The 15,816-nt window shown below is 40.2% G+C and overlaps 1 protein-coding gene across 2 annotated transcripts in view; it reads right to left on the minus strand.

Moving 5' to 3' along the window:
- Positions 1-1,684: 1,684 nt before the first annotated feature.
- pvrl2l (PVR cell adhesion molecule related 2 like) overlaps positions 1,685-15,816 on the minus strand; it is a 319,332-nt gene continuing 305,200 nt past the window's right edge. The window contains exons 7-10 of one of the 2 annotated variants that reach the window (XM_042228113.1): positions 14,487-14,616; positions 10,142-10,199; positions 5,711-5,806; positions 1,685-3,328 (exon numbers count right to left, since the gene is read on the minus strand). In XM_042228113.1, coding sequence (XP_042084047.1) covers positions 3,143-3,328; positions 5,711-5,806; positions 10,142-10,199; positions 14,487-14,616 — 470 coding nt within the window. In that variant the 3' untranslated portion in view covers positions 1,685-3,142. Of the gene's footprint in view, positions 3,329-5,710; positions 5,807-10,141; positions 10,200-14,486; positions 14,620-15,816 lie in introns of both variants that reach the window. The other variant, XM_005941205.3, reaches the window with a different exon arrangement.

Consider the following 15,816-nt stretch of genomic DNA (forward strand, 5'->3'; position numbering starts at 1 on the left):
GTTTGCTGAGTCATTGGTCTCTGATATAATGGGTCCCAATGATTGTCTTTTCCCTTTTGCTCAATCTCTCAAGAACAGCCTCCTGGCTAACGCATTAAACACAATAAATCCACAGGAAACTAAATATTCATTCATTTTGTGAAAATAATTTAGCAACAAAAAAGCAAAACCATTACACTGAGTTCCCTTTATGACAGTTTTGTTCTGTGTCGGGGCTATAAAATACATCATATACGATTGTCTGACACTGCACCATATAAGCGAGTCAAAAGGCCGTATACTTGTTAATGTGGGGCGACTCTTCTTATAAAATATGGAAATAGGCCCATGCAGCATGCAGACATTTCCTCTAATGAGAATAAACATCTTAGTGGGACAAAGTAGGTATGCAACAAAAACTTTTAACACTATTTGCTGCTTTAGAAGTCCTCTTTTATCCTCCATCTGGCCTGATTTAGCTATACATTAGCTAGCAAATCAGCTAATTTCAGCTAATTGTCGCATTATGAAAACTGTAAACATAATTTGAAAAACACGCATGCCTCTTTTGGGGACAAATGATAATGTAGCAGCATAAAGTGGGACTATTATAATGACTAAGCATAGTGCATATGAAGAAAACAAATGATTGTCATACTGTATGTCGGCAAAACAAATATCATCTGGCGTCTACTGTGCAGAGTGAAAGCTGTGATCAGAATTTTTCTACTTTGTTGTTTTAATTTCCCATAAGTCTTCCAGTTTTTCCTTAATCTTATGTTATTATTCTATCAATCTACGTTCACCATGCACCACTGTATCCCTGTCTCTCTCTTTTGTTTTCATCTATGTCTACGTGACACCTCCATTAACTTTTATACCTGCTGACAAATCTGCAGTTTATCAGCCGCCCGCCTTTCTCTGCCCTCTGACAGTAAACACGATGGCTCTGAAAGATTTGTGCGGCTCAAAGTCTGAAGCAAGAACCCAAGATTAAGAAAAAAAAGTTGGCGTATTTTTGTGTGAGCTGGGCTCAGTGGCCGTAAGAGACAACGATTCCATGCTGACTGCATTTTAAGATTAGTGCTCGAGACTAAAACAGGCAGCTCGCGGAGCCGTCGTGAGACGGAAAAAAAAGGAAAAAATAAAAACAAAAAAATATCCCGCTCTCTCAACTTAAATTGGACTCGTGGTGTGCATGAGTATGACAGATGCATTGAGACAGAAATGAAAAACAGCTTTCTTTTCTGACATTCAGAAATGTTTTTACAAATGAAGATTATTCCGCAAACAGCCTTGGGAAAATGTTTCAACAAGCCACCGATCATGCCATGCAGAGTAATATGAACACGGAGTAAAATCCACATCATTTTTTTATATACTCAAAAACATTTTAGTATTAAGTGACAACCTTGATGCACCCGTGAAAAGCAAAATAGTAATATACACTTTGTTTTGTCTTTTTTTAGTCGCTCGTTTGACATTTAACAAACTTCCATCCCCTGTACAGAGGCACTGATGACACTTACACTTGTTTATTTTTTTTATGTGTACACATTTCACCAACAATATATTATTCATCAATATTATCAATACTATTTACACTGTCCATGATTTGGTACCATCATCTGACATCTGTAAAGACCAATTCTTGATTCAGCCTGAAGGCAAAGTTGTCGCTCGCCTTCTTTTTCGCGTTTTTTTCCCCTTTCAAGTCGACTCTTGGATAAAATGCAGACTGCATATTTTCGACATGTGCGAAATGATCTGCATATATCGGATTTTGTGACCATTCTAATCTGTTAAAATGGCTGTAATGGCAGTATCCTTCTAATATATGCCGAGCATTTACACATTTTGTAATACATTCCTTATGATGTTTTCCTCAACTCTAACTGTTGGATTTGTTAGAGGACTGAAAGCAAAAATTGGTGGAGGCTTTTTGTTTGTGTGTGTGCACTCCTGCGTGTGTGCTTTTCTTTAGTCTCCTTCACTCCCCAGCCCACACTCTTACCGACTCTTGCAATTAACAAGAACAAATATGAATCGTGGACTTTAAATGATGTGATGTTGCCAGGTTACAGAGCTTGAAAACGATGTCACTTCCCCTTCGTTAGCGCTAACGAGCAGCCCCGTCGCTCTGACAGTTGCAGGGACAGATGAGGCTCTTTGACAACATAATAAAGTGGAATGTTTCTCTATTGGACCGTAATCTGGGCAAGGATGAGTTGGGGGGGTTTTTACAGTTATTTTGGGACTTGACAAATAACTGAAATGTGTTTTCAAATGTCTTGAGCGATTAATGAAGCTGCCTGGAGAGCCAGATGATCAGGCTTTGGACTTCCTGGGGTTGAATTCAGCCTCGTCTAAACTCAAGCAGCGGCAAAAGAGGAGTGCTTTGAAAGGACTTCAGATGTGGTTGTTTTACTTCCCCTGTAGTACTCGGCTCCCTGGTGTTTCATCTTGACTTAGAGGGGAACTTGCTTTCCACAGATGTGAACTGAAGAGCTCAGGACTGGCAGCCTCACATACAACAAGAATTTTTTGACCGTGTGGTCATCGCACGAGATGTTGCATATTGTGTCTGGTAGCAAATCAAACAATTTGCTAACACTACACAGAAGTAGGGCACTGTGTAGTCCAGTTCACGTGCATTACACAAGCTCTTGACCATCTAATTAACTTTTTTAATTATTGTAAATTGTGATTTCACTGGCTCTCTGGTTTTCTAATATCATGGATTACTATGCGCGTGTGTCTGTCATGATGTTTTGTATTGTAGCTCTAGGTTGTCTGAAAGCTAATGGCAAGATGTTCCAGTTGGCTCCAGTTGGCAGAGGTTAAAAAATAAAATTAATAAATAAAAAGCTGTTTTTACTTTAACTGACCGAATTCTTTGTCTCAAGTACCATTACGACAGATTAAAAAAAAAACTATTTATATTAAGTGAGAAAATATTTAAACCCATAACACCCACTAAATAAGACTGGTAAATAAAAATAAATTGAAAACATTCATCGTGTGTGGACTAAAACTTTTTAAACATTTGTAAATGTTTACAAGAAAAATGGCGGAAACGTGTGCTTGCCTTTACTTTTCATGCTAAATAACGTGACCTGGAATTTGCCCATATGCCTGTGACGTGGTGTTCCGGTTGCCAAGGCTACACGTACATGGCAGGAGAAACAAAGCTTTCGCCACGAGAAATGTTGGCAGCCGGCACCTCGTGATTAGAAGAATCCAAATCATTGCTATGGTGACCGTCTGCTGCATGATCTTTGCGCTCTTTGTCGTATTTGACTGGTGGGGCTCTGCCGTTCAGGGCTCCGGTGGTCTCATCGTCCAGGTTCTGCAAAGTGGACACATAAACAGGCTTACTATCCCATACTTTATCAGTTACTATTATAATTGTTATAAGGTGATATTATGTAAAGAGTGGATTCAGAAAAGCATTCATATACTTTCAGCTTTTGCACACTTTACTGTATTGTAGATTTTGTTTTTTACCACAGCTTGCTCTGGGCAGTACTGTACCTACTTTTAAAACAATAATGTAAGTCTATAGTGCAGTAAAAATCAATTATAAGGTTTTTTGTCAACTTTAATCCAATAAGCCACATTTTCTTGTTAACATCACCCCAATCTGAAATCCTACAAAGCTTTATCAGAATTCATTCAAAATTTTTGAGCTATCGAGTTTGCAGACAGAAAAGAAAGCAGCCTCCTTAGTGGAGGTAATAATCTGTGACATCAAAGAATTCAGACCCTCGCTGTCGTCTAATGCAAACTGCGCTCAGGTGAAATGATGTTTGTTTAAGAGTGTTGCTACATAACTAAACAACAACTGTTAAAATGGTAAAAGATGAAAAGCTGTCCTGTCAGGTTATGTCTGTGAAGGTTCTCAATCATCCAGGTCATCGAAGTCTAAGGAGCTCGGAAAGAAAAGTGTCTGGACTTCTTTGAGTTGCTTGAAGACGTTTCACCTCTCATCCGAGAAGCTTCTTCAGTTCTAAGGTCAAATGGAAGAGTCCCAGATTTAAACCCTGTGGGAGTATCCCCCCAAGAGGGACAAAGGACCCCCTAATGATCCTCTACCAAAGTCCTTTCAGATTGTTAGCAGGACATCAAGAAAACTTTTTTAGAATTATTTCTAATGTGCAATAAAGACAACTTTTTACGTGCAACTTTGCAATCAAACTCAGCATAAAGTGACATCTATTTAAAGGCTGAACTGACCAGATTTACCCCCCAAAACACCATCGTGGACGTCCGGCACTTGGTGGGATCCTGAAGGCTGTAATTAGTGTTTGTTGTAATTAATTTTTGCTGTAATTAATCCTTAAAAACCTGATTGGATTCCACATGCGGTAAATAGAATTGAATGGATATAGTTTAGGTACAATTCTTGAATGTGAAATCGCACAAGTAAAGTTGCAAAAACCAACATGTGAGGAAGTATTCACAGACGAACGTGTTGGTGTAGAGCTGTTACTGTGCTATCAGTGATCCCAAAGTTGCATCCACTGATGTCATTGGCTGTGGCCATGCTAAAAAAATGTACAACGTTTCCCTGCCTCCCATAAAGATGTTAATGGAACTGGCCCCGTCTTTTAAAATAGAAAACACTATGTAACCTTTGGCTCCACAATTGCTCTGCAGATGCAGGAGAACATGCTGGAAAGCAGTTCATTAATTAGGCCTTAGAGGTGGAACAGCTAGACAGAAGCCACTCTGGACTAAAAGGCACATGGCGGCCTCCTCAGAGTTTGCCAAATGGCATTTAATGCACTCTGAAAGCATCTGATGAGGCAAATATTGAACTTTTTGGGCAGAAATAGAGGGTTGAAGAGAGAAGGATGAATGGAGCCAAACACAGAAAAGTCCTTGAAGAAAACATTTTAAAGCGTGCGCTTGTCCTGAGACTGGGTTGATTTTTCACCCCAACAATCACGCCAGTACCTTGTAAGTTTTGCTACACATGTGAATCTCTAACTTTCAGTAAGTGGCCCAAATTTAACCCCTCCTGCCCCCAAACTGTGGAAGGACTGAAGATGTTTAACATCTGCTTTCATTCAGTCTGGAAATGGATCCGCCACGATGAACCGCCTAAATCCATGTGTGCAAGCATCTACAGTCACAGGAAAACTCAAAGCTTCTGCCTAAGGGGCTTCTACACTGAATTAAAGGTATGAGTACTTTACATAAATGCATGTTTTTACTTGATTATTATTATATTAAGCGTAGACTAAAGGGTAAAAGCACAATTTTTATCCATTTAAAATTAAACCTACAGTCCAGTAAAGTGCGCAGAAAGCAAAGAGGTCTCAATACTTTTGAAATTAACTGTATGTGATTGTCAATAATATATGTAAATCAGTTGACCTGAAGACTACAGAATGTCTCTTAAGTAATTATCACAACTCATTTACATACCAGAGGGATTATGGAATAACACAGGAAGTTGTGAAGACTTTCATTTTTACATTTAATTAGAATACCATTTTATGAAGTTCAAGTAATTATTCACAGCTTAATATTAATAACAGTTGATTGATTGGTACAAAGTGAAAACACCATGAGGCCCCCACAACAGTGTGTAGCTGTCCAAACAGATATGGAGCCCCTGTGGCTGAAGTGTGGCTCATGTGTCAGTGAGCAAAACATGCTTTTGTATCTGCGAGCGCGTTTGTGTGCATGTGTGTGTGTGCAGATTTATGTGTGTTATAGTTACAGTGACAGGCTCTCTCCCTGTGGGCTCGTAGTAAACCTCTCCTGGGCTGAGAGGCGCCGTCTCTGTGGCTGTGGGAGGCTCTGATGGCTTGTTGAGCTGCATGTACAGAAACCACATCAACACACAGGGAAGAGAGCAAAGTGGAAACAGTGCAATAAAACAGGATCTTAGAGTGAGAATATGTAACCTGTGAGAGAATAACACACTCTTACACGTGTGTGTATTTGATGTACACACACACACAATGATTCATAGTGGTTTCATTTACAAGCATGAAAAGATGTTTTCAGCACACGACCTTTGCCGTTTTGTTACTACGGCCAATAATCAGAATTTTCACAGAAATAAGTTAAAATTGAAAAAAATAATTGGGTTCCACATGTCATTATTCAATTGTCGAGAGAGCTTTCGCTTGATTTTAACATAACATTATTTTAAATAATGAAAGGGGCAGGGAAGGAAAATTCAGGAGGCTTAACCTAATATTTTGGAGCTTACCTTTTTTAAAGGCAATCACTGCAATCAAGCCTTTCTTGTATTTTTTTCTCTCGGTAACTTGTAATGGGGTTACACTTTGAAGTCCAGTTTAACTTTGCTAGACCAAACTTCACGTCTTCCAGTTTTCATGCATGCTTTGTTCCAGCTGCCAGTTTCACCGCTTTCCATACATGCTAAATCAACCTAGTGCATCGAAATACTGCTGTTGTGTCAGAAACGGCTGTCTTCAGAGAAACATGCACAATATATCCTTTGATGTTGATTCTTGAGTGAATAAGAAGAAAGAAGAAAGCATGACTGGTTCAGTTGGTTTTAGCTCACTGTTTGGTTACATTTAGTCACCAAAACTCCTCGTTTTGTTTAGGAAACTATCATAGATTGAGGTTCAAATGTACTAACTGTCCGTAAATAATAGCAGTAACGTTTTAAGGCACTGTAAACAAGCGTTCACATGTGATGAATTTGAAGTGAGATCGGCTTCAGTTTTGCCACGACTAGTGTATTGTCGTGCATTAACGCCAAAGAACAACTTGCGTACATCTTCAAGACATCAGCAACTTTCAAGCAAGAGCAGTTACACTGCTTTAAAATAGGGACTCATAAAACTTCAGAAAGATTCAGGGTTTCCTTCATGTCCATCCTTTGGTGCTTTAAGAAGTACATTTTGGGACATTAGCTTGTTGGACAATCAATGAACTGTGATTTAGGCAGCCTCAGATGCTTTTTCAACAAATACTCGTCTTTTTTATGATTTCTCTCTGCCTTGCACAGACTGAAGCACCCCTGCGACCGGCACAGCAAAGCAACCTTCTAACATGAGTAAGCCTCTTCCATATTTCATAGGGAGGATTTCCTTTGATCTTTCTTTGAAAATTTTCTTTTGTGGACATGAAGCTGATGCGACTTACCAAAAAGCTCTAATTTTGTTTTTTTTTCTGTCCAAAGAATATTCTCCCAGAAGCAATGTGGCCTGTCAGCATGCATTTGAACAAACAGCTGAGCTTTTTTTATGTTTCTCTTTCAAAAGTGGGGTCTTGTTCCATGGAGCCCGTTTTCATTCAGAAAGCCATGGGAGGTGTGTCTGCACTGTTGTACCTTTATCCTGGAGGTTATCGTGTATCTGTTTTGAAGTCTCCCTTGGTTCTTTTTACACCAGCTGAACAGTACTTGTAGTCAAGCTGTGGTAGGTTAGGGAGGGTTACCATGATATCATGAACCCGAAACTCAGAGAAGAATTTTTTAAACTGTGGACACTGGATTATTTGGCTACTACGTCATGGTGTCTTTACCTTACTTTTGTCTTTATTTTTTCATTCTGTTGTTATCTCCTCAGAAACCTCAGCTGACTACTTTATGTTTCATTTGAAAAGCTTAGTGACGGATTGTAAAAACATCTGTAATATTAATGTAGGACGAAAGTCTGCCTGAATTATCACCGCAGTCTACTTAGTTATCTCCATGGCTGAGCCATTTCAGATGATTTTTATAGAAAATGCATGCTGCTCTTTTCAGTCGGCTGCATTGTTCTATAACAAACCAAATGCATGTGAGTGTGGAACAAAAGGGCTATTGACTGAAAAACTGAACATCGTCTGAGGTGTAAATGTGTCGGCACGTTGACCGTACTGGGCTTATCCTACTGACTGCTGGCGACCATAACCCTACAGTCATGTGAAAAAGAATTTTCACAGGAATTTGTGCGGCCCTGTGAACAACACCCACATGTTTCTATAGCAATTAAGAGGGTAAGTAACAGCTAAGTGAGGTTTTGGCAGCTTGCTGGTCTGGACCATTTAGGTGTGTGTTAACAAAATGCCACAATATTCTCGGGATTGGATGGCCCAGCAGATAAAAATCTGAATGTTAGACGATGCAGTGCTCAAAGTAATTGCAAAACATCTCAGAGCTACATCTTAATCTATTTGATTTTTGACTTTATGTCAGTACAATTAAAAAAGACTGGACAAGTATGGCGTTTTTCAAAGGGTTTCCAGGAGAAGCCTCTTCTCTCTATATAGAACACGACAGGACAGCTTAGGTTTGCAAAGTTTATCTAAACAAACCACAAGATTTTTTGAGCAATGTTGTTTGGACAGAAGAGGCTAAGTAGAGATGTTTAGGCATAATGGGTAGTGCCACACAGCGTTTAAGCTCATGCACCTTTTACCAGCTATACCAAGTGTGAAGCACGATGATGAAGGGGTGATGATTTGGGATTGTTTTGCAGCCAGATGAACGTGCAGTGTTTGAATTGACCATGAACTGCTCTGTATGTAAGTATACACAGTATACAGAGTCAAATGTGAGGCCACCTGTCCTATTGCTAATTGCAACCCTACGCAACATGCATTTTTAGTTTCTATTAGATTGTTCTCAGATGTCTTAGCAATCAGGGAACAAATAAAAAACAATCTTTAAAACCAACTCACATCAAAAACTGGATGACTTAGAGGGTTAACAGGCAAGTGTCCTCACCTAATGGCTCAAGTCTACTTGTGTTTCTGCACAACTTAATTTGATGTTTGGAAAGTGATGAAACTTGAGCTGATGAAGGCCAATTTTTAGGTGCAGCCATGATATCCAGATTATGATTGAAAGACATCCAGTTCAAGACCTCAATAATTTCATTTGCTGGTAATTTGTTATGAATCTAAATGAATGAAAAGGCCAATAAAATTCAATTTCTATTCCTTTCTTTGCTTTTCACGTGGGCCGTTTAGCTCTCTGCTGCCCAATGCTAGCTCACATATGATCCTAGCACTATGAAACTTGCTCACAGTTTTTGCACTCAGATGCTTAAAGAGCACTCCACTTTTAAAAGAGATCTAAGATTATTACAGCGATTCAGCTGTTGTTTTAAAGCCTTATCAGTTGTTTTTATTGATTATAATAACGTCAAAGTAACTGCTGTAATCTAGATTGTGATTAGACCACTAAATATTGCACTGACAAGTTTGGTGTAATTTATTTGCAAAAGGAAATGAAGGTCTGTTCAAAAAATGACTGATGCTGTTGAGAACATTTATCACATTTTATAGCAAAATTCTACTAAAATGGAGCTTTCACCACTTTCCTGTTTAATTAGGCATTACAAAACTCCCTGAAGTTTTTTCTTCCAAAGGAAGCTGACTTCTTACGTTCTCTATAAACACCCAGCAGTAGCAATCTTGTCCCAAGATTTCAATTACAGGACACTGGCGAGCACAGGGTTATCATAATTGATAGGAATGCTGGTTCTAACTATAAAAAGTTAAAAGTTTGAATACATTTATCTTTATTTAACAAGATAACAGATGTGGCTCCCTCAAAATTTGCATTTGCACGATCATACGGCTGGAATATTCAATCATTAGGCATCAAAAGAACACCATCTAAGATATGTAAAAAAAACTCCCACTGATAGCAACTTTGAAAGAAAAATGTTAAAAGAAAAGCCTTGCGACTTGGCCGAGACTTGCCCTCAAAGAGTTATGCATAAATATAGAGCTACAGAGATAATGCTGTCATTTGGTCATGTTCTACAGTCGGCGCTTTGTAGAAAATCCTGTAAATGCCTAATAAACCTCCACTGTTGAACCCTGTGAACCTTCCTTTCAGCCAAGGCATTTATAGCCTTTTAGACATCTTTTATACAATCTAATCAACATAAAATTATAGAGTTTTAGTCACATTACATAACGTGGCTCAAGCGTATCAAAATGTGAGTGATGGAGTAAAGTAACAGACATGGCGAGGAGAGGAGTGCTCTAATGGACCTCTTTACGAAAATCCAAGCTAATTATTTCGGCACACGTAAGCCAACTCGGATCTCCGATCAATAGCCATTAGCCCCATCATGAGTGTCCAAATGGACTGTGTGTGTATTTGTGTGTGTGAGTGGAATATAATTGTGGTGACAATAAGGATTGATCTGAAACCGCGCCGACCACTCACCATTTCTGTTGAGCTGCCTGCCTTCACTGGGGGAGGGGGCTTGTGCTTGGGTGGGCCCCTGATTGGACAAAAGACAAAGTGGTAATGTGGTATTGATCTCTGTTTCATTAAGACAGATTTCTTTGTATTCAACGGAGAAACAACTTGGGCCACTGAGAGATCACAGAAATATAAAGTCTTGAAATGTCAAACTGCAAAGATGTCACATGCTGTTATCATTTAATCTAGATTCTTTTCTTACAAAATTCAGCACTATGAGGAAAAAAAAAACCCCAAACATTTTGAGTTAAAGAAAAACAAGCACTGATGGTTAAGAAATCAACTTTAGAAAGCGTTTTTAAAAATGCGTGCTACCGTAGATGGACTTGGAGAACCCGTTAACACGTAGGATTTGAAAATAAGATCCACAGCTTCATTTAAGAAACCTTTAAAAGCCTCTACGAAACCACAGACACAGTAAAGCCTCCTAACAAGTCAAAAATAACAACAATAACCTTATCACCCAGCAGAAATAATGCAGTACCAGCATTCATTCACGTGGAGTTGTGTTTCTGGGCTCCAATATTCACCCTAGTTTCATCCAAGCATCATGCTTAGAGCTGAAAAATGAAGCCAATGCTAAACTGCCAAAAACTGAAGTTTTTGGAGTGGCCACTTGAAGCTGGTTACAAAAGAGCATCTACCACCATAGCCTGTGATGTTAAAATGTCTAATTTTACTACAGAAATAAACATGTGGACCTGTGTGGCTAACAAACAAAAAAGGTTTTGGTCTCTTTACCTAATTTCCTTTTATAACTTATCTTTTCTTTCTGGCTGTGGCTGCTTTGACTGACAAATGCCAGCAGCTCTCGGGCTTGGGTAATAACATGAGTCATAGTACTCGACCTCTTGACCATGTTTTTGGTGCTTTTTGAGCCTTTTTAATAGCAAATTATGCTATTTGATATGCAGTCCAAAACATTTGTTCTTCAGGTTTGAAGAGTGAAATTATAGCATTACTAAGTAATAACTACAGGTATCTGTGTCTGTACATAGCAACCATAGTACAATCAACCAATATAGATGCTAATCACAGATGGTAGCCTTAGGCCTTCATCACACCAGCCTAGAGGCCAGTTTGTTGGTCACAATAGAAAAACATGTTCCCCAACTGGTTGCAGAGACCTCTGGCTGCTTGGGAAAATGTTTTCTGTGACCAGTTGGTGAGTAATTGTAGAGGAAGAGGTGTGCAGTACTGGACTGAAAATCTTCGTGTGATCACTTTGGCTGTGAGCCGGTTTCCGTGGTCACCAGAGACAACGATTTGTCTGCAAACAGCCAAAATACTCACCAAGTGTTAGAGAAACTGTGAAAAATGTGATGCAAAGCCGAAATGGAGACTGCTCACCTTGTTGCACCTTTTGAAAGCTGCTGCTGACACCGGTAAGACACAACTTTTATTTTTACTTTTTAGTAACCCGGTCTGTCCGGCAGCTTTGACAAGCAGAACCATGGTCTGAGTGCATCGTTGTGCCAAACACATCTGAGGAGAGGAGATCTATGAACTTTATAGGCTTCTCTTGTTCACCTGTTTTTTATTTATTTTTAATTATTTTATATATGTGGAGTGTAAGAATGCAGAGCTGTCAGGCGTAAGAAAAGAGAAGAGAAAAGAGAAAGAATAAGAAAAAAGAGAAAAATAGGGAATAAACATAACAATAAAGGACCAAGTACAAATAAAACATGACAGGTCATCAGTTGCTGCATTTGTAACAAAACACAATCAAGCCAAACCAACTGACAGAGAAATAACAACAAAAACAAACAAAGTGTGTGTGCATTTGTCATGAAAGTACTTGATGAAGAGGATTAGACGCCGCAACACGGCCCCTGGGAGCCAGAACCACACAGAGGAAGGCCCAGGAGACCCGGGCCGTCCGCAGCCCACCAAGAGCACTGAAGAGGCTGCACGTCACAATAATAACTGCATGCCCAGCGAAGCAGAAGGAAGACAGATCCCCCATGGCCGCAGGGCAAAAGCTCCAAAGGAGCAATGAGCTCCTTGGGAGCAATGGGCAGCTGACCATCCACCAGACACGAGCCAAGGACCGGGCCCAGAGGCCTTGTGCCCCAGGCTCCTGATAACAGCCCAACACCCCCCAGAGACCCCCACCACAACAAGGCCTGAGCCACCCTGAAACACAACCTCCAAGGAAGCAGGTCAGTGAACACGCCAGATCATCTGACCATGTGCGCCGAACCACCAACTACCGACATCCACAAAGAGGCAGTAACGATCAAATGGGAGCAGTAAGAGGAGCAACCCTCCGCCATGTCCCACAGGGGTTAAGGCGCAACAAGTCCCAAACTCAGGCCCAGTCATACACACACATACCTCCGCCCCAACAGATGTGTAAGAAGACGCACTAGCTACCCCCAGAGGTGATATGTGTGGTGAATAGAGCGGACAGATGTGACATGAACATCTGACTGCTGGGCAACAGCGCACATCCACACCTCCTCCCCAAAACTCTTGATTTCTGAGGAGCAGATAAAACTAAGGGGCAGTTAGCCGTGAAGAGGTGAGTGGGGCCCTCTACTCCCTTGCGGCACAGGGAGGAGAGGGCGGGGCGGCGGGGGATTCTCTGGCTGGCTGGAGCAGCATCTAATAACCAACTCGCAAAATAAAACAAAATAAAAACAAACCAACAAACACGAAAAACACCAGACATTATGATACAGACTTATAATTTGCACCGATGTTTTTTCGAAATTCTATACGGAAAAGTGAGCGCGAGAGCCCTCGGTGCGCCTGCTCGCTGCTGAAGTCAAAGTAAACTTTATTGTCATCTCCGCTACATACAGTCCAGTTATAGAGAGACGAGACGACGAGGCTCCAGTTACAGCAGTGCAAGTAAACAAACAATAAATATAAGAAGAGTAAGAAAATAAATATACACTTTAGGACTCGGGGTAAAGGGATCAATAACAATTTAAAATTTATAATTTACAGTTTGATGATTTAAAGTCTCACACACAACCCGTCGAAAGGGGAGGGGGCGCGGCTGCTTCCAAAGTAGAGCACATTTCATTCATAATGTTGTAAATCAGCCTATGTATTCATGATTTGAATCCTGGGTTGTGTGAAATCCCAGAAATAACCCTAGACAAAGTGAATCTGTGAACTAAGGTGTAGGTCTATTAGGTTATGTTGTGGTGATCCTCGGGTTGGGGGATGGGTGTTCATACTGGAGTGCAAAATTAAAACCAATGTGAAGATGGACAAGAAAAGTTCAAAGCCATCAGGTGCTCAGTTTAGAAAAAAGAGAAAAGAAGAGGAGGAGAAACGAGCAAAAGATACAGGAAGGAAATTATGTGGGTTACAGTTGCTCCAAGAAGAAATGGTAAAAATAGTAACAGTAACAGACTAAACTCCAAACAATACATTATGTTACAGATTTTAATATTAATTAGTCATTGTCAGTTGTTGATTTGTCCTGTTCTCATTGTATGACGAATTATGATGGCTGGTTGGTAGCCGTTTGCATACTATGCATACTCTCTCTCTCTCTTCTATGTGTGTGTGTGTGTGTGTGTTTCTCTGGTGAATTTCGACAACAGTTTTATGTTAATGTACAATCCTTAATATGTTTTGTGTGTGTGTGTGTGTGTGTGTGTGTGTGTGGGGGTGTGTGTGTGTGGTGGTGTGTGTGTGTGTGCGTGTGGAGGGAGGGGGGGGGCCAGAGGGAGTGTTAGCCCGGGGCGACAAACAGGCTAGGACCGCCACTGGACAGAGGTTCTTTTCCTATCCTTAATCAGAATTATTAATCACTCAGTAGATGTTTACTCTGACCCTGACTCTGCAAGCATTATTTATGGTTAATCATTTATGCTTAGTAATCACCATAAATTCATCTTTTTTGTTGCATCAGTTTACTGGAAGTAGCTGCACGGCATCAGCAAGGCGTCTCCAACGAAATCTAATTAACCCCTGACTCAGCAAACAGGCGGTAAACAATAGCTGCATGTTTGTTAATTTACTGGAGGCCTCTACAAGAAGCCTCAGACTGGAAAACCCCTCCTTCAAACTGGAGTTTAATAAATCTCCATTTACAGCTGAAGCCCAGGAGGGGAACTGCAGGAGCTGAAATGGGAGCTCAGAGCAGAACATTTTGGGAATAAAATCTCCCAGCAGCCTCATGCTATAAACTTCAGGTCAGGATTTATCACAGAGCTTCCTCTGGTGGGTTCCCTCATGACATGTAACAAGTCTTAATGAGCCTTAGTCCTCGAGGGGGGATTAGTTTTGCTCAGGAGGTTAAATAAACGATTAAGTAGATACAGGATTGCTAATGAAGACTTACTCTGCGTCCTCCTGCCGGTTGCGGATGAAGAAGATGGTGCCGATGATGACTATGCAGATGAAGATGAGAGCACCGAGGATCGCTCCTATTACGGCACCTGTTGATGGACCTTGGATGAGTTGCCGTTCCTCTTCTTGCAGGGGACACAGAGAAGAGACGCGAATGAAAAACAGAGAGAAAAGAGGGAGAAGATTATCAGCAGTTCATTTAAATTTCATGTGGCTGCTACTGGCACTTTAATGTTGCTCACTTGCAAAAATTTGTTCTTTTATGTGTTTTTTCCTTTTTTTTTGCAGAAGCAAGAAGATCGAATGAAAGAAGATAATTTGTAGCTGTGAGAAACATAAAACTGAAACTGAGGAAAACATGTTAAACAAACAGCAAACACGCAGACGCAAAAATGGCACGTGAGTAAAATGAGCCATCACAAGAAGCTGTACACGACTAAGAAAATCAAAGCCAACTTTCTATTCGGTGTCAGCAATGTATGCACCAATAAAAGGTGACACGGAAACACAGATACAAAGAAAGAGAGACATAAAGAATTCATAGAAATTCTAGTAAATGAAAGCACTTCTAAGGTCTCTGTTATACGCCAACACTCATGAATGCTGTAAATCTTCAGCTGAGCCTCATGCTGACCTCGACATTTCCCTTCAATTAAGAGCCTGTTTATGATTTCCAGAGGGCAGTGAGGCATCTGAATTGACTGTAAAAGCCTCTCATTACCGTTCGCTCTTATTTAAAAGGAAAAAAAAAACGAGAGAGAGAGAGAAGAACAGGCTGACAGCAGCTGCAAACGGCACACAATATCCAGCATGGATCGTTCTGCTCAACTGCTGACTATCACAGGGAGTTTGGCAGAAACAACAAAAGGGAGGGTTGAGCTGTTTTTCACAGGTTTTTGTTCTCCCCTTATGAAGACCTATTTCATCAGTAACACTGAAGTAAACACACACTACTGCATTTGATAAGGGGATGATAAAAGGATAATAGCCCACACAATTTCCACTCGTTTAGCATTATGTTTAGCTGATGTTTGAGTGTTTATCTAAAAAAAATATTTAAATAAAAAAAACAACCTTTGTTGCTGCTGCAGCAAGAAAAAACGGCACACAGAACTGCTTGACTCTTCTCTTTAATCGTAGCTTTTGAGACTGAAAACATATTTGCAACAATCACACAAATGTGTTTCCTGGGTTTAAAGCCATTAGCCTCGAGTACATTGATGCAAATGATAAGGCAAAAACAACATGAATACGACACTTTTCAATGAAAAAACAAAAAATGAAACACAATAATAGATATTTTTTGATCATTCATTAAGGTG

The sequence above is a fragment of the Haplochromis burtoni genome, unplaced genomic scaffold, assembly GCF_018398535.1.
Source record: "Haplochromis burtoni strain Fernald_Lab_line unplaced genomic scaffold, NCSU_Asbu1 Contig_305, whole genome shotgun sequence".
NCBI lineage: Eukaryota > Metazoa > Chordata > Actinopteri > Cichliformes > Cichlidae > Haplochromis > Haplochromis burtoni.